The 18,054-nt window shown below is 36.0% G+C and overlaps 2 protein-coding genes across 5 annotated transcripts; both read right to left on the bottom strand.

The window, feature by feature from the left end:
• Positions 1–1,124: 1,124 nt before the first annotated feature.
• Positions 1,125–5,762, bottom strand: LOC132303722 (uncharacterized). Its single transcript, XM_059801108.1, has 3 exons — positions 5,608–5,762; positions 4,579–4,772; positions 1,125–1,573 (listed from the first exon to the last, which is right to left on the bottom strand). The coding sequence occupies exons 2-3, from the start codon at positions 4,758–4,760 to the stop codon at positions 1,387–1,389; spliced, it is 369 nt and encodes a 122-aa protein (XP_059657091.1). The 5' UTR covers positions 4,761–4,772; positions 5,608–5,762; the 3' UTR covers positions 1,125–1,386.
• A 1,377-nt stretch (positions 5,763–7,139) lies between these two features.
• On the bottom strand, positions 7,140–15,603 carry LOC132303719 (F-box/LRR-repeat protein 25-like). Of its 4 annotated transcripts, none has more exons than XM_059801106.1 (6): positions 15,304–15,603; positions 15,090–15,178; positions 14,201–14,884; positions 13,996–14,053; positions 13,628–13,771; positions 7,140–7,755 (listed from the first exon to the last, which is right to left on the bottom strand). In XM_059801106.1, the coding sequence occupies exons 2-5, from the start codon at positions 15,156–15,158 to the stop codon at positions 13,767–13,769; spliced, it is 816 nt and encodes a 271-aa protein (XP_059657089.1). In that variant the 5' UTR covers positions 15,159–15,178; positions 15,304–15,603; the 3' UTR covers positions 7,140–7,755; positions 13,628–13,766. The 4 variants fall into 4 exon arrangements, with proteins under 4 accessions (XP_059657089.1, XP_059657088.1, XP_059657087.1 ...); XM_059801105.1 differs by having other exon boundaries at positions 13,996–14,040; positions 14,077–14,884; positions 15,304–15,602; XM_059801104.1 differs by having other exon boundaries at positions 13,996–14,884; positions 15,304–15,601.
• Between the last annotated feature and the right edge of the window lie 2,451 nt (positions 15,604–18,054).

The raw sequence follows: 18,054 nt of genomic DNA, 5'->3' as shown, positions 1-18,054 counted from the left end.
CGTGCTGTGAGTATTTATTTTTATTTGTAACAACCCTCCCTCAACTCGGATACAATATTATTGTCTGCTTTTGGCTCTTTCGGATCAAAGACAAAGACTTTCCAGGAGTATCCATCCTGGTACATTTAACTCTAAAGTTCAAATAGGTTCACAACAATTACAACTTTAAACTTTAAAGGGTGTTGAACCACTTCACCTTCCCCAAGCGATGTGGGATCACACTTTCTCCAAACATGGGATCACAACACATTATTAGTGTAATAGCTCGTCAAGTGTATCGCATCCGCCCATAGGTCATCACAATACAAAATTCAAGTTTGACTCGTTGATTCATGAGCTCAACTCGAGCCTAAAAGGCTGAGAGTCTAAGCTAGTCATTGAATTGAGAACTTGGGAATACCAAAAAGAACTATTTTGAGAACTAACTTAGGTCAGCTAAGTTTGTGTTCAGGTCTCGTGCTTATAAAATTAAGAAAGAAATTTCCAATTAATACTTGCCAAATTAACTCATCAGTAACTTCCATATCCCATATTACAAGTAGATAAAACTCAGTTAATTTGATCAATGAAACGAATTAGAACTCAAGCCTACATTTACAACCCTAATTGAAGGGTGAGGAAGCATAATTTACCATGTGAAAATGGAAAGAGTATTATTCATGCTGACAATTCTGAATCTATGATCCACAAATAAGCATTAGAAAGCTGAGGAAAAAGCCACCCTACACAACCGTTCAATAGAGAGAAAATATTGGCTCCACGAGATCGGATTCAGTAAACATGCTATTTAAGGAAGAAGAAAGCAGAACAAACCACAGGGCAAAAGGGAGATCATGTCATAGAAATAAGGCAAAAATTTCCCACTCAGAAAGCCAAACCAACTTGAATAAGAGGCACCACTGTGCAACACGTGAGCCAACACACTCGTTCTTACTCAAATTTTCGGAGTCAATATCACAGCTCAAAAATTAAAATAACAAAAATAGAACCTGCGTTACTAAGATATAATATCATCTACTCTTATAGGTGACGAATTTGGCATATAACGTGAACGCAGTAAAAACCAAGCATATGCCCATGACACAACAAACTTACATTCTGCACCACAATTTTACTCAACTGGATAATCAAAGCTGTAAATTTTTATGGACAACCTTTCCATTCAATGCTCAGGATAGCAAGGCTAACGTCTGATATATCTCAATACCAAGCTTACAAAAATGTCGGGGGATTGGGAGATTATTAATCCAAATAAACTCTCTTCTCACGAAAAACTGTCAATATATAAAAACAAGGTTGTGTATCATGTGGTCAATTGACTAAAGAGTTGGGAGAAAAGAGAGACAACCCATGTTGACAAACTTAAGGCAGATTTCAACACCATCCTTAGACATAGTAACCAGTGAATGTAAATCCTCGTCCTACAATCTCACCGGCACAAAACCAGGCAAAACACTCCAGCCCAAAAAGAGCACCAGTTCGGACATCCTCAGTTTTCAGCTCATGCCAGTTCTTGACCTGCTGCTTCACATGACCAAGTTCCTTCCAAAATGCTTCATAACGACCAGGAAGACTGTTCCAAAAGGCAGTAAAATAGTGGGATAATTAATACAGGATAAAAGTAGGGTATAACTATGTACAGGTTGTCTAATCCAAGATACAATAGTAATTTCTTTATGCAATTACATCGAGTAGGCAAGCAAACTATTACTTATAATTTTCATCAGTATAATTAGTGATTGTTTCATATGACAGGATAATAGATTTAATGGGGACAGTTAAAAAATGATAATAATAAAAAAATCAAAATCAAAATCAAAATCAAAACAGTTTATATAACTTCACACGTGATGGACCCAAAAAAGTATGCGAGTGGGGGCAGTTTCTGACAACAAAAAGAGGGGGGGGTGGGGGGTAAAATAGTAGGTTATGCAAAAATAAAAAAATTCATTGCTCATTGGATCTGTGCCTGCACGTGATGAAGCAGGTGTTTCATACAAACAAGACCAGAAGCAAACTGGAACCAATATTCCAAAATTAGCATGCCCAAGCAATGCAGATGATTGAAGCTTGAACTTTCTTGAAGCTGTTCCACTAAACTTCAATGTAAACTATAATTGAAGAGGGATAAGTGAGGAAGTCAGATTGGGCCTGAACCAACCCAAAGCTTGAACAACCCAGTTGCTTGACCACAGTTTTCTCGGTTCCAAATCGACAAACCAACAATAATTATCGTTCACTCTGTTAACATTTTAGTTGGCCAAACTAAGTAATCATGAAATATAATTAGTCATTGTTTAACATAATAAAAAACATACAAAATTTACATCATACTTGACTATGCCAGTGACAAGGCTGTCCCTGCCATATAACCAGCCTCAGTTCAGCTCCAACACAAACTTCGGGCTTGAAATCTGAGGCTTGGCCTAAAGATGGGGCAACTTAGCCCATGCAAAATTTTCAGGAAATAAGAGCTGAGACCTACCTTCGCAGCCATCACATTTGTACCCTAATCTTTGTTCATTTGTAAAAACTATGGGCCTATAAGGATAGTGTCAAATCAATCATCAAACTAGATTTCTATGTTCTGAATCCAAATTTGGGAGTGAAAACAATATACACATAAAGAAGATCTTGATGACCAATTTTCCTTCTTTTTTACCATGGCAAGAAACACACACACACCCACTCCCATGAGGACTTGAACCCTCAACCTTCTACTTTGGAAAGTGAGGAAGTACAAATAGGCTACAACCCTTGGTAGTTGACCAATTCAATCAGTGATAAAAAAAATAAAAAAAAATTGAATTTAGATCATCAGCATTTGATGGGAAAAATGTCTCAAGTTTCAAATGGTTTGTGGAAAACCTGGCAAGACAAGTGTAAAACAGTTGATTTGACAGAAGCTGGCATTTCTCTATAGTAGGAGGCTCATTGTATACTATAATTGAGGAGGGATAAGTGAGGAAAATTAGATTGGGCCTGAACCAACCTTAAGCTGAACAAACCAGTTATCCATCATATTTCTGAAGCTTGACCACAGTTTCCTCGGTTCCAAATCGACAAACCAACAATAATTATTGTAATAACTCTTTTAACATTTTAAATTCCAAGTAATCATAAAATATAATTAGTCATTGTTTAACATAATCAGAAACATATAAAACTTACATTATACTTGACGTCAGAAAAGGATGTCCTGCCATATAACCAGCCAGCCTGAGTTCAGCCCCAACACAAACTTCAGGCTTGAAATATGAGACCGAGATAAGCGCTGCCTAAATGTGGGGAAACTTAGACCATGCAAAATTTTCAGGAAATAAGAGCTGAGACCCTGCTTGGCATCCCTCACATTTCTACCCTAATCCCTTTTCATTTGTAAGACTATGGGCCTAGAAGGATAGTGTCAAATCAATCATCAAACTAGATTTCTATGTTCTGAATCCAAATCTGAGAGTAAAAACAAGATACACATAAAGAAGATCTTTTTTTACCATGGCAAAAAGCACACTCACACACCCACTTTGCCCCTCGACCTTCTACTTTGGAAGGCAAGGATGTACCACTACGCTACAGCCCTTGGTGGTTGACCAATTCAATTGGCGAGAGAGAGGGAAAAAGATTTTTTTTTTTTTTTAAAAAAAAAAGGAACTTTGAATCTAGATCGTCAGCTTTTGATGGGGTAAAAGTCCAAGTTTCAATTGGACTGTGGAAGACCTGGAAAGACGTGTAAAACAGTTGATTTGACAGAAGCTGGCATTTCTCTACAATAGGAGGCTCATTGTAAGAGGGATAAGTGAGGAAGTCAGATTGGGCCTGAACCAACCAAAAGCTTGAACAACCCAGATATCCATCATATTTCTGAAGATTGACCACAGTTTTATCGGTTTCAAATCAACAAACCAACAATAATTATTGTACAACTCTCTTAACATTTTAGATGCCCAAACGAAGTAATCACAAAATACAATTAGTAATTGTTTAACATAATCAGAAACATATAAAATTTACATCATACTACAGTCAGAACAAGGGTGTCCTGCCATAAAACCAGCCTGAGTTCAGCATCAACACAAACTTCAGGCTTGAATATGAGACTGAGATCAGCGCTGCCTAAATGTGGGGCAACTTAGCCCATGCAAAATTTTCAGGACATAAGAGCTGAGACCTAGCTTGGCAGCGCATTTGTACCCTAATCTTTGTTCATTTGTAAAAACTACGGGCCTATAAAGGATAGTGTCAAATCAATCATCAAACTAGATTTCTAAGTTCTGAATCCAAATCTATGAGTGTTAACAAGATACACATAAAGAAGGTCTGAGGACCAATTTTCCAATTTTTTTTTCTTTTCAGTATGATAAGAAACACACACACACACACTTTGCCCCATGGGTACTTGAACCCTCGACCTTCTACTTTGGAAGGCGAGGAATTACCGCTAGGCTACACCCCTTGGTGGTTGACCAAATCAATCAGAAAGAAAATAAAATAAATAAATAACAAAAACAGCAAACTTTGAATCTAATTCGTCAGCATCTGATGGGAAAAAGTCTAAGTTTCAATTGGATTGTGGAAAACCTGGCAAGACGAGTGTAAAACAGTTGATTTGACAGAAGCTGGCATTTCTCTACAGTAGGAGGCTCCTGGATGTATTGCTTGTTCTGCTCCAATAGCTGCTTGTAGTAGGTAGACCCGGTTTTGGCCACATACTTCGAGGCCTGACAAGCCTTTGATTGAAATTGAAGCAGTTTTGATGCCATCAATTTACCAGCCTACATATGATCACACTAAATCAAACCCTAACACAACTACAAGAAAATAATTATCCCACATATCTCCATTATTTGCTAGCATTTCCATTCTTCACATCCTTTATGTCCAACAATAATATACACACCACTTTTTGCACACATGCGTCAATGTAAATCCTGGACACTAAGTTATTTAAATTCCAAGTACCATACAAATTTCAATTAAAACTGGCCACTAAATAAAACAAATTCCAAAACTAAACAGATAGTTATCAAACAAATTAAACCCAAAATATAACATGGTTAAACTACAATCAATCCATCACTAACCAGTAAATATTCCTCCTTTTTCCCACTTACAGTTTCAAGTCCTAAAAATGGTGTTCTAATTGTAAATAATCCTTTGTGTTGTTTGACAGCACATTTTAAATTTTGGGTCCTCATCTCACTTCCAAATCATTACAAATTTCAACAAACAACTCTTAATCTTCAGTTATAATAGAAACACCATTATGTCATACCAAATCAAATACTCCCTAAATACGTAACTAGATTAGAGGATCGGAGACCAAAAATGTGAAATTCTCAAGAAAGATACAACAAATTCGAGTACAGATCGCTGAAAATTAAATACAAGGCATATGAAACACATAATTGTATTTTACAAATATACATGTATATATATTAAACCTTCCATTGCAGGAATTACTATGGCATACAGAAACCCTAACGAGATCATATGATGGAGTAAGACATTACAGATCCAACCATAGAAGGTTCTCCGACTCGAAATTTTGACATATATACATATATATATATATAACAGATCGAAGAATCAAATAAATGGGTTTAATACCTTATTGTCTCTCTTGTTGTATGATAATTCCACTGTTCGTAATGTGCGAGATGTAGAGAGAGAGACAGAGAGTAGGGTTTTGTGTGCTTCCTTATCAGCTCTATATATTGTGTTAGGGTTTGACTCTCCCTGCGGTGAATTTCTCTTCGGTTTCCAATGGTTACCAATAGAGTACCGACATGTCATCAATAGAAGTGCATATATGTCAATTTAACGAGATTTTTTTTTTTTTTTTTTGTTTACGCCCCTTACAAGAAAACTCAATCAGTTTACCGACTTGAACCCAGATTTTAACACTCGGGCCTGGTTAAACATATTTTGTACCAACCCGTTTAGGGGTGTGTTTTTTTTTAGCGGTTTTGGGCAGGACCCGTTTTAAGAGTGAAAACTGAAAACCAGAGGGGACTGGAAAGGATTATTGAGAATTTAATTTTTTATTCTTATACTTTATGTTACAATTATAAAAATTTACTTTTTTTGTTGGAAGAAAGTTAATGTTACTGTTGTAACTTTGGTACATTTTGTGTAAACTTTAAAAGGATTTTTATTTGGTTTATATTCCTATATATGAGTGTCTATAATTTGAGTGTAATTTTTTTTATTAAAAAAAAAAATTTTGAGTTGAAATTGATGGAACCGGATCTTAAACACGTGTGGTTGAAAATTTTTAATAAATGATTTTGAGTGAGACGGGAAAAGTCCCCTGCTCATTGCCATCCCTACTACCTTCCCTTATTCATGTGTCACATTATTGCGGAGCATGAACATTAATTACAATGCTAATTATTAAAAGTTAGTAACACTTTAAAAAAAAAAAAAATTCAAACTTGTGTTGTTTTGATGATATAATTTATTACTTTTTTAATATTAAATTAATTGTTAAATGCACAATTAATTTCATTTGGAAAAGTAGTAGTACTTTAAAAGAATTCGAATTTCAACTTATAAAGTAAGCTCTATTAATATATAGTGTTGGGCCACACACATTTTATTAATTAAACAAGATATTAATTTATCAATAAATTAATAAATCATTAATTCAACAAAATATTTTATGTATATTATTTATTTATTTTTTAAATATTTAAGTTTCTTAATAGTTTTAAGGGATAATTTCAGTGACACCCCCAGTAATTTGGTCAAATATCAATTTAAAACATCTTTCGAAAATAACTATCAGTTAGGTCCAATTTTGGTTGTCCGTTACGATCTCCGTTAAAAACGTATGAAAAGACATGTTTACCCCTAATTTTTTAATCACATTTAATTACAAATTATATATATATATATATATATATATATATATATGAGCGGATCTGACCAAATTGATGCGTTCATAGAACTTGCCTGTCCGCGGCATCGGCAACAATCGGCAATCTGGGCAGCTGACCCAACAAGCAAGAAGATGAGCCATATATCAACAGAAATATATAATAGTTAACTCAATTAATCAATTCAATACCAAATTTAGATCCCTTAAAAGAAAAAGAAACAAGTTACACATACAACATTAATAAGTAGGTGTGACTGAGTTGCCGATAAAAAGGCCAAGCCTAAAGTGTCCGATCTTATTGATCATAGATTCGATTCCCCCTCAACCAATTACACATTAATGAGTCCAATATCAAAAACTCATAAGATCACACCCACTCGCTACTCTATCAAAGTCTCTTAAATAGCAAATGAAAAATGAAATTAACAAACGAAATATTCAGCAGCAAAATGCTCACTTATAAGATCACACCCACTCTCTACTCTATCAAACTCTCTTAAATAGCAAATGAAAAATGAAATTAATAAACTAAATGTTGAGCAGCAAAATGCAGTTGAGCAGGATTATATAATTTCCATTTTGACTCCTGCAGGTAGAATTTTTTGGAGTTGCATGGCCTGCTCTTTGGCATATTGTTTCTCCTTGGTTTCATTAAACATCCACGGTCTTGGTCTCGACAATACACGTGTAGAGTGGCTTTCGATAGTAATCTTCTCCAACATGACGGCATTCTTAATAAAATAGTGGGCAAGCTCGAGGTCAATAAAATAGCCAACAAACCCAGCCAATTCCACCTCCTTTAGACATTGATGGGGACGGTTGGGAATTTTACGCCGGCTTTTTCCTTCCACCCCCAAAGGCTTCACATATTGTAACTGTGGAACAGAAACGCAGTGAATCGTACTTGTTTAAAATACGAGTAATGCAACCTTTCAAATATATATATATATATAGGTATACATATGAGTGACGCTATTTAGGTCTATTTGTCTAGTCGAGTAGTGTAACAAAAGGGGCTCATAAATAGGTTTGAGAAATGGGCTTAAAATCATTTTCCTTAATGCAATATATAATTGAATGCATAAAACAGCGGCAGACCCACGAAGTATTAATGGAACGGTTATGGCATCTAAAAGGCACTTCATTACAAATAAGCAACTTACTATAATTACTTTTAGTAATAGCTGAGTGTTGATTCACATTAAAGCAGTATGTTAAAGTTTCCATGTACACCTCACACTACAAAGAATAGTGGACAAATATTTATAGTAAGTCTATACTAATAATAATAATAATAATAATAATAATAACAAATAAAGTAGATAGTAGAAATATAACTTCTGTACTTAAAAGTTTAATCATCTTACTAGAACAATCATAATAATTTACCAGCATTTTAGAAACAAGTGTTTTAAGAAAAAAAAAAATTCCCTCTTAGCAAGAAAACCTAATCCGTATTTTAAAAAACAACTATAATAACCTAGATATTTGCTTCATCAAGTTGTAATCACAGCTAAAGATGAAATGAGGCCGTTAGTTCCGGAATCAGAGCAATGCTAAATTGCTTTAAAAATTTTATTAAACAATTCACATAGACTCATTACCTACATGGACAGCTGGACCAACTCATTGAGAAATAATATAGGGGGAGGGGACACTAAAAGAAAGTATCTCTTTCATTTTTGTGTCCGTAATTTGAAACTTAAATTTCAGTATTTTAGACTAAAACAAGTCACTTATGTAACACAAAGATGTCTCAAAAAAGGCATCCCCAACAAACTTTGAAATAGGATCAAAGTATCAAAACATGCAATTGTCACTTTTTAGTATTTGGACAAGAATATAATTGTAGGTCTGTAACTAAAAAATATAATAGGTTATGTAGAGGACGGTGTACAAAAGAGTTCATTTGAGATTGAATGCAAATATGGAATTCAAGATATATGAAGTATAAACACAAAGTTTCTTGAAACTCTAAAAGAATCATTAATAAATCACTGACATTATTCTCAAAGTGTATGAATCTTCAGCTATATTTTATCCTTTTGGTTGTAGAACATTCAGAGTGTAAATAGTTTCAATTCATAAGTTTGTCTCAACATTAAAAATCCTGAAACTAAATGACATTTTATATAGCCTTGCGTACATCCAGCCTGCAGCATTAGTTGTGAACCTCTCATGCCTTTCTTTATCAGACTACCGTAATGGATTAAAATAAAATAAATAAGGGGGAGGGGAGTAAAACTTTGGAGATGTACCATCCTATGGATGAGACGCAGCTGGAGGCTAGGAAGGATAGAACTCCATCTGAAGAGGAGGATAGAGAGCTGTGGAACCTTATATCCAACGAGAACTATGAAGGGAAGAAAGGAGGGGGAAGGGAGGGAGGGAGGGAGGGAGAGGAAGGAGGAGGGGGGTGAGTCTTAGTGTTGTTTGCCCATAAAGTTCTGTATCATTTCTTGGAATGCACGTGGTTTGAATGACCCGAACAATAGGAAGGTGGTGAAGTTAGCAATTCGAAAGTGGGGTGCGCATGTAGTGTGTTTGCAAAGATGAAGTTGGCCTCTATTTCAGAGTGGTGAAGAGCTTGTCGGGAGGGAGATTTGTTGAGTGGGAGGTTCTAGATGCTGTGGTTAATTCGGGCAGTATCATTTTGAGAGGTCTACGAGAGGGAGATGGACCCCATGGAGTAGTTCTCGACTTCTTGGAGTTGAGAGGTCTCGGAGCAGACGGCTCTGTTTGTTGGAGGCTTGGAGAGGTGTACAGTAGATCCCCAAGCCCACGTCATGTGAAGGGTAGCGTCTTTGTGCATTTGGTGATGTTTGTGAAAAGAAAAGAATATGCTATCGATGAGGAAACTTCTACTGGGAAGCTGAAATTCATTATAGTTAGTTCTATTTTTTGTTGGGTTTATGGGAGAAATTATATATCCATGGCTGAGATAATAAATTTTTTGGATAGTTTGAGCTCTTAAGGACCCTATTTGATTCCCCTTTTGTTCGGGATGTGCTCCCCGTTTTATGTCAGAGATCTTTCCTCATAGAAACCTGAGATCCATTCATAGAAACAGAATAATATTTCTGAGTGAATTTATTGTTGACCAGAATCGGGATGTCTCCAAGTTTGATGATAGTACTCAAGATGTGTGTAACTACCTGCAGACAAGATCCATGGGGGCCTTGATCAGTTACTTTGGCAGACTGCAAAGGTCTCTTTCAAAGCAGCTTGGGAAGCATGCAGAGGTTTTTTGGACTGAGCTTTGCTGGAATGGTGGAAGGCCTAGATGGTCCATACATGCTGCTATGGTTTACAAGATGCTATCTTAACTAGTTCTTATCTACAATGGAGAGGAATTTCCTTCGCTTCTATTCCGTTTCTGTGTATGAAGAATGTAGAGAATGGTGACCATTTATTTTGCAGCTGCGAATACACATGGCAGGTGTGGTCTGGTGTCTCGGAAAAATGTCATTGGAACATCCAGAAATGTGACTCTATATTGGAATTTGCCCAGGGCCTTGCTCAACAGTACACAGCTAAGACATGGAGGCATAAATTGTTTAAGATGTTGTTTACTGCAACATTATATATCCTATAAATGGAGAGAGTGGATAGAGTTCACCATGCTAGACATAGAGACCCTAGGGACTTGGTGAAGTGTATAGTGTGAGCGGTTTTGGATATCTTGGGGTATGCCTCCGAGATATCATCTGAATTTGCTAGTCTTCTTTTTCCAAGGGTCTGTCCTTGGCTGATTTCTTCCCTATTTGTAGGGTTCTTTTGCATTTGATGTGGTGCTATGCACTCACTTTCTCCGTTGTATTACATTGTTTTATATTTATAATATTTTTCTCATTTAGGAAAAAAAAAACACTGGTGACACTGGTAACAAGGAGATGGGCTCATGGAGTAGTACATGGTGAAAAGGAATGTACGTGGGTGCTTGGGAGCAGGTTTGCAGCAGGCCCATTCAGTCTGGAGGTATAGGGATTAGAAGGTTATTACCTTTCAATGGGGCCCTTCTAGGCAAGTGGTTGTGGAGATTTGGTATGGAGCGGCATAGGCTATGAAGGAGAGTTATACTGTGCCGGTTTAGGCCGGGGGTGGGGGGGGGGGGGGGGGGGGGGGGGGGGGGTGCCGCGGTGTGGCAACAATTCCTGAAGGCGTTAGTGTTTGGAAAGCTATTCGGAAGGGGTGGAATGAGTTTTCTAAACATATCAGATGCAAAGTCCAGGATGGTAGGGAGATTCGTTTCTGGGAGGATATATGGTGTGGAGACCATACTTTAGCATGTTCCTTCCCCAGGCTATTTAGGATTGCTGCTAATAGGCATGCCTCGGTTGCCGACTGCTATCGGCTCGATAGCAGGAGGCTGACCTGGGATGTGCTTTTTCTGAGATCTTTTCAGGATTGGAAGCTGGACGATGTCTATGGATTTTTGGAGCTATTGTATAGTCAGGAGATTCGTGGAAGAGGTAGGGATTCTCTTGTTTGGATTCCTTCCTTTAGGGGAAGCTTCAGTGTGAGGTCTTTTTTCGGATGGCTGTTGGATCAAGTCGGGATTACATTCCCGTGGAAGGCAGTGTGGCGTTCCAGGGCGCCGCTTAAAGTGGCTTTCTTTGCTTAGAGAGTGGTGTGGGGTAAGATTCTCATGCTTGACAATTTGAGGAGGAGAAATCATATCACGGTTAAGTGGTGTTGCATGTGCAAGAAGTGTAATGGAGAGTCGGTTGACCATCTACTTTTGCATTGTCAAGTGGCCTTTGATTGTTGGAGCCTCTTGTTGGGCCTTTTCAGAGTTACCTTGGTTATGCCTAGATCTACGAGAGGTTTGATGGACGCTTGGAGAGGGGGTTTTGTGGGAGCACAGGCTAGAGGGTATTGGAGGATGGCGCCCTTGTGTCTATGGTGGTTTTTATGGAGAGAGCGAAATAGAAGATGCTTTGAAGGAGAGGAATCCTCGGCTGCTGTTCTTAAATCTTCTATTATTAGTTCTCTTTTTTTTCAGGTTTCGGGTAGACATTGTTCTTCTCCTGAGGAGACAATAGATTTTCTGACTTCTTTGGGGCCTTAGGTTTCATGGCCCTTTGTTTTGTATTTGGGATGCGTTCCCCTTTTGAACGCTCTTTTTTTAGTCTTATTACTTATCAAAAAAAAAAAAAAAGTCTTGGGCTCTAAGAAATTGTAATCCTTGTCCAACAAGGAATTGTTTTTGTAGCTCTATAAATAGATACCTAGGTTGTGGATTGAGACGTATGAGATTGAGAGAGATGTAGTCTCAGGAGGAAGTTGATGGGTAGAAATAATGCGCGTTGGTAGAGTAGGAAAAACACCAGCGACACTAGTAGCGTACATGGTGAAAAAGGCATGAAATAGTGTTGGTATTCTAGTGCTGTAATATCTCTACGAATCATAGTGGAATCTCTTCTCGTTTATGGATGTAAGCCGATTTTGGTTGAACCACGTTATATCTTGTCTTTGTTAGCTTTATTTGGTTCCCGATGTTCACGCGCTTCTGTTGCCCTAACAAATTGGCATTAGAACCGAAGGTGAACGAGATTAAAAAAACACAAGGACTCTCAACAGTTGCAACAACGGGTTTTAGTTGCAAGTGGAGTTAATTGGCTTGTTTGATCACGATGGTCAAAAAACATGATGGGTTGCATGACAATATGGCATGGAGCTCGAGTAGTCAAGATGGAGTCTTAGAGGTTTAATTGATCGAGCAACATACAATGTGGATAACCAGAATTTTGCAGAACAATCATCAAGATTGAAGTTGCAAAATGATCAATGCTGTGGGAAGCGATGATTAACTAGATGGAATTTGAGACAAGGTAGAGATTGTTGGAAATTGTGTCTCAAATTCCTATTTTAATTAGGTTTCTATTTTAGAGTTGTATTATGCTGGAAAATTTCTTGTTAAGCAAGTCTTGAGATTGAGAGAGATGTAATCTCGTGAGGGAGTTATGGGTAGAGATAGTTTATAGGTTGGTAGAGTGGGGAAAACACCGAGGGTCACTGGTAACGAGGAGATAGGCTCGTGAAGTGGTACATGGTTAAAAGACATGTATGCGGTATTGGTGCTCTATTGTTGTAGAATCTTTACGAATCATAGTGGAATCTCTTATCATCTATGGATGTAAACCGGTTTGGCTGAACCACGTTATAACTTGTGTTTGTGTGTAATTGTTTTGTTGGTTTTATTGGTTTTCTTTGTTCGCGCACTTCTGCTGGCCCAACACACTTTTTATTCATCTTTACTTATCCAAAAAAAAAACAAAAAAAAAACAACAACAACAAACTACATTAGTACAAATTGAGATTTAGATATTAAGCAACAACCAATATATAATATTTTCATTGTAAAACGGTTTTAAAAATCAGTTATGTCTCAAAAAAGAAAAACAAACTCCATTAGAACAAATTGAGATTTAGATATTAAGCAACGACCAATATATAATATTTTCATTGTAATACGATTTTATTTTTTGTTTATATCTTTCAACTGCAAGTAGATATACAATACAACGTAACTCACAAGATGCGATGTGCAGATTTTTTTATTTTTTAAAAATGATCTAAAATTATATTAATTACAATTTATCTGTCTAAAAATTAGAAAACTCCAAATAAAGAAGGCCATTATCCAATGAAAGTTAACTTCTATTCATGGCTGTTGCAGTGAGAGAAAGACACGAGATAATTATCCTCTATCATTAAACACAACTATATAAAAAAATTATTTACCTGCAATTTAAACTTATGCAGCACAGGTGATGCATATATCAAGGGAGTCCAACAGAGAATGCTTGCAGTTTGATCTGCTAGAACTTGCAATGTCAAGAACTTGAGCTTAGTAAATTCAGGAAGTTTTCGGAATCCTGAATTACCCTGAAAAGCAAAACTTATTATAAACAACAAAATCGAAAAGGTCACTAACTAATGTTGGGGTTAGGTGGGATGTTGGGAGGATGGACTTGATTCAGACATAACCTTTGGTATAATTTTGTACAAAAAGTATTTGCAATCAGACTCGAACCAATTTTCTAACATTATAAGATATTAATTAAAAAACACTCCAGTGACAGAGAATCGCAATAGAAATATCAACTAACCTTTTGCCCACGAGTCATCTCCATGCCCAACGAAAGAGTCTTGAGCTGCGAAAAGTAGCTTGAAAACAAGAAAAAAAGCACTCCGTATTGGCTCAACGAAATTTGAAATAGACAGCTTGGCAAGCTGGAATGCATCCTTAATTTGCATATTCATTTTTTGGCTAAGTCCAGAATGTGAAAATGACACAAGACTCGTAGCACAAACCTCAAGATCCTTCAGATTGGGGCATAGAGATATGTCCAAGAACTTCAGCCGAAGTGAGGAACCAAAAACTTTTAAATTCACTAAATGTTCCGAGTCTTCTACTCGTAAAGATTCGAGAAGAGGACAATCGGAAAGGAAGCGTTCAAGAATTTCTCCACTTATGTTCACACGCGAAAAACAGAGGCATCTTAGGGACCTAATGCTGGATAAACAAGCAGGGCTTTTGAAGAGAATATTATAACTCTGGTTTGTAATAGTATATGGTAAACCGGTATGCTCTTTGCAAAAGACAGATGGTTCCAACTCCATCTCAAGCCTTTGAACACTCTTTGTTATTGCAAACTCAATCCATCTATCAATGACACAACTAGAAGAGCTATTCAAACAAAAACAAACTCTAAACTCGTCTATGGTTGAACCACAATGTGACTCCACCACTTTGTTCACCCAACTTATGTTCCTACTTCTTTCTACTCCCAACAGTGCCTCTGTATTGGATTCAAATTGTAAAACTGTTTGTGAAGCATCAAAGTTTAGAACCCTGTTAAATGACCACAAATGTTTCCATCTTTTTGAGAGCACACAAGTGCGCGCTGCTTCTCTAATTCCCAGAAGAGACAGAACAGAAACAAGAATTTCATCTGGCAGGCAACTGATCCTATCCATCCTGCAGTTGTTGTTACTCTGAATGAACCAAGATAATGGGCATAAATTACCCAAAAAAAGAAAAAGAAACACACCTTTGCATAAGAATGCTTCAGCTAAGACACTTAGACTAATCCAATCACCCAGGAAAAAAAACACCTTTAGACTGATCAAAGATTAGCTACTTTGAACAACAAAAACCAGAGCTAAACAAAAATAAAAATACAAAGACATAAATATGTACCTTATGTTTTTTTTTGCGTTTAGAGATGGATCTCGTCCTTTTCCTCATTGAAATTATTCTCATCATCATAATTTAAAGCTAAATAAGCTCTGCATAGAGTACCCAAAAAACAAACAATTACAGATTAAGGAAGGAGATTATGACAAACTCTAAATCTACTGTAATACAAATTTATGTAAAGAAGAAAATAAAGAAATCAGAAAAAGAGACTCACCTCAGATAGAAGATTCAAAATAGGAACCCTAGTTTCTTCTTAGAACGAACAAAGATCCAATTTTTGGTTAGGAAACCTAATATGTATTCTCCTCGAAAAATTTTACTTAATTTATAGCGTGTGGACGGGAGAATTAGTACATGCTCCTTGGTCTTTAGTCACGTCCAATGAGTAGTTGATTTCATGTAAGTACGTAATAATTCTCCATCGAAGTACAAAAAGATCATGATTCATGTTTTTTTTTTTTAAAAAAACCCTAAATCCGTTGTCTGAAGGCCCATTCCACAGTTGTCGGCCCATTAGATCTGCCCAACTCAATGGGCAATCTACAGACACCTGGTCTATGTAGAAGACTCAACTAGGGTTTTTACTTGTACTAGTCAAGCACACACGTGAGTGACGTAATATTACATATTTTCTTTTCATCTCCTTTTTATTAAAAATTAGTAATTCTAGTTTTAAATATTATATATTTCATTCTCTAATTAGATTTTCTTCATTTTATTGAATTTCATTAGTTTAATTTTTTTAATATTATATATTTCACTCTTCAATTAGATTTATTTTTATTAAGTTTTAGTATTTTATACCATTATATTATTATTGGTAGAATTTATTCTCTAATTAGATTTTCTTGTATTGAATTAAATAAGTTCATTTTTTAAAATGATATATTTCATTCTTTAATTAGATTCCCTTTTATTGAATTTCAATAATTAAGTTCTAAATAATATATTTTATTCTCTAATTATATTTACAACTACTGTATTATTATTAGTATTTTAATATTTTTTTCTAATTAGATTTATTTATTGAATTAAATGAATAAGTTTTTTAATATTTTATATTTCATTCTCGAATTAGATTTTCTTTATTAAACAAGAAATAAGTTTTTAATATTATATATTTCCTTCTCGAATTAAATTTCTTTTACTGAATTTTAGTAGTTTTATTTTTTTTATTATATATTTTTTTCCCGAATTAAATTTCCTTTTATTGAATTTCAATAGATTAATTTTTCAATATTGTATTGAAAAATTAAACTATTGAAATTCAATAATATATATATATATATATATATTATTAAAATTGTTGTCCACTCTAGACTCAAAATTTCTCAATTAAAAAAAGAAAAGAAAAAGAAGCTGACTATAATTATACAAAGGACCACGTCAGCGGGCTATATAAGTGCCTACAATTTTTTTTTTATTTATCATTCATATTCGAACTATGTCAACGGTCAGTATGAATGATTTACTCACCGAGGAGTAAGTAAGTATTCTCTTTGTATAAAAAAGCATCTTAGATGTCTTTTGCAAAAAGTTGTCTACATAATTTCTAAATAATTTTCAAAAGGCATCAATATTTAAGATGTCTGTTTTGAAAGATCATCTGTTATATATATATATATATATATATATATATAGACTAGAAGTCCAGTAAGTTAAGATCTAAAAGACCAAGGATTTTGTGGCCAGTAGTATCTCATTTATCTCTCAAAATGGATGGTAAGGATTCAGGTATCCAAATGAGTAAAGTGATCAGTTTATTGTCAATGAATAAAATAAAATAAAATAAAATAAATCTTAAAGACTCCTTTCTATTGTCTATGTCTCTTCCTGTTCTATTAAATTATTTCTCAGGTGCACTATACTTTTTAAGTGGATATTGTAAATATACGAGGTTTATGTCGTATTTTTTCACCCACATCACTCTCTCGGTTTGTTTCTCTCTCTCAATGTTTTCTTTCCAAATTTATAAAAATCCATAGTTATCACAGAAAGTAACATTGAATTCGTCAAAATAGTCATCCTTTACATGTGCGTTAAATATTGTCCATAACTAATTTCGTTTATATGTGCCTTTTTTTTTTTTTTGAGTAATCATCCATAACCTTATGCCCTAATGTTAGCCTCATGACACTTGTCCAAGGGAAGTCATAGGCATTCAGGGCCATTCCATGTCTTGGGAACACTTTGGCTCTGGTTTGAAAGATGGGGGTTTGTCAAAGAGAGATTAGTGACACCCTTGACAGTCATGAAGATGCTCAGCGTGCATTGAGTGGGCAGTCAGCGTGCATAGATACTGTTAACATGCACAAAGGATGCTCAGCGTGCAGAGGCGATGCCCAGTGGCATTTTAGTAATTATGGCCATTATGGCTCCTCGTACATAGATGGAATCTACTATTGTAAGAGTGCTGATATCTCTAATAACTATAATAAGGGGTGGTAGTTGGAGCTCATCGGTTGGGTTATGGTATAACTTGCTTAGAGTGTTTAGCTAACGTGCATGGGCACAGGTTACACCATTCCAAGGTAGTTGTACAAGAGTGGAGCATCCAAATTACCCAAGGGCATATCAGCGTGCATCGGTGTGTGCGCGCACTGGTGTGCAGCAACACGCGCACACCAGCATGTAGCAGCGCGCGCATGGGCGTACACCCAATCGTGCACACGGGGCGTGCATGGCTTAGCATGCCGTGCACCCAAAGGCATTTATATATGGGTTCATACTTATGGGCTTGACTCGGTGTGGCTCATGGAGCATAGCTAAGGCCATGGCATCTACATATCATTTAGTGGCAGCAGGTGTACCTATCAAGCATGGATCCAATCAGAATGAGGCATGTGGGAGCAGTTGAGATATGATCAATGCCTTATGATCAATTGTTCCGGAGATGTCTTGTGACTTATATTTAGTTGTGATAGCACATACAGATATGTTATATGGCTTATGTTAGTTATTGTTG

The sequence above is a fragment of the Cornus florida genome, unplaced genomic scaffold (genome assembly GCF_030987335.1).
Source record: "Cornus florida cultivar Cherokee Brave unplaced genomic scaffold, ASM3098733v1 CherokeeBrave_3.0.0_Hap2_Chr04, whole genome shotgun sequence".
Taxonomy (NCBI): domain Eukaryota; kingdom Viridiplantae; phylum Streptophyta; class Magnoliopsida; order Cornales; family Cornaceae; genus Cornus; species Cornus florida.
The sequence above is the reverse complement of the archived record's forward strand: the minus strand, read 5'-3'. Positions and strand labels throughout refer to the sequence as shown.

Excerpts from the sequence above, each read along its gene's own strand:
- LOC132303722 (XM_059801108.1), bottom strand. The coding sequence starts at position 4,760 with ATGGCATCAAAACTGCTTCAATTTCAATCAAAGGCTTGTCAGGCCTCG. Across the intron at positions 1,574-4,578 it reads TTTTACACTCGTCTTGCCAG|TCTTCCTGGTCGTTATGAAG; the intron begins GTTTTCCACAAT and ends CTTTTGGAACAG.
- LOC132303719 (XM_059801104.1), bottom strand. The coding sequence starts at position 15,158 with ATGATGATGAGAATAATTTCAATGAGGAAAAGGACGAGATCCATCTCT. Across the intron at positions 14,885-15,089 it reads AACGCAAAAAAAAACATAAG|AGTAACAACAACTGCAGGAT; the intron begins GTACATATTTAT and ends TGGTTCATTCAG.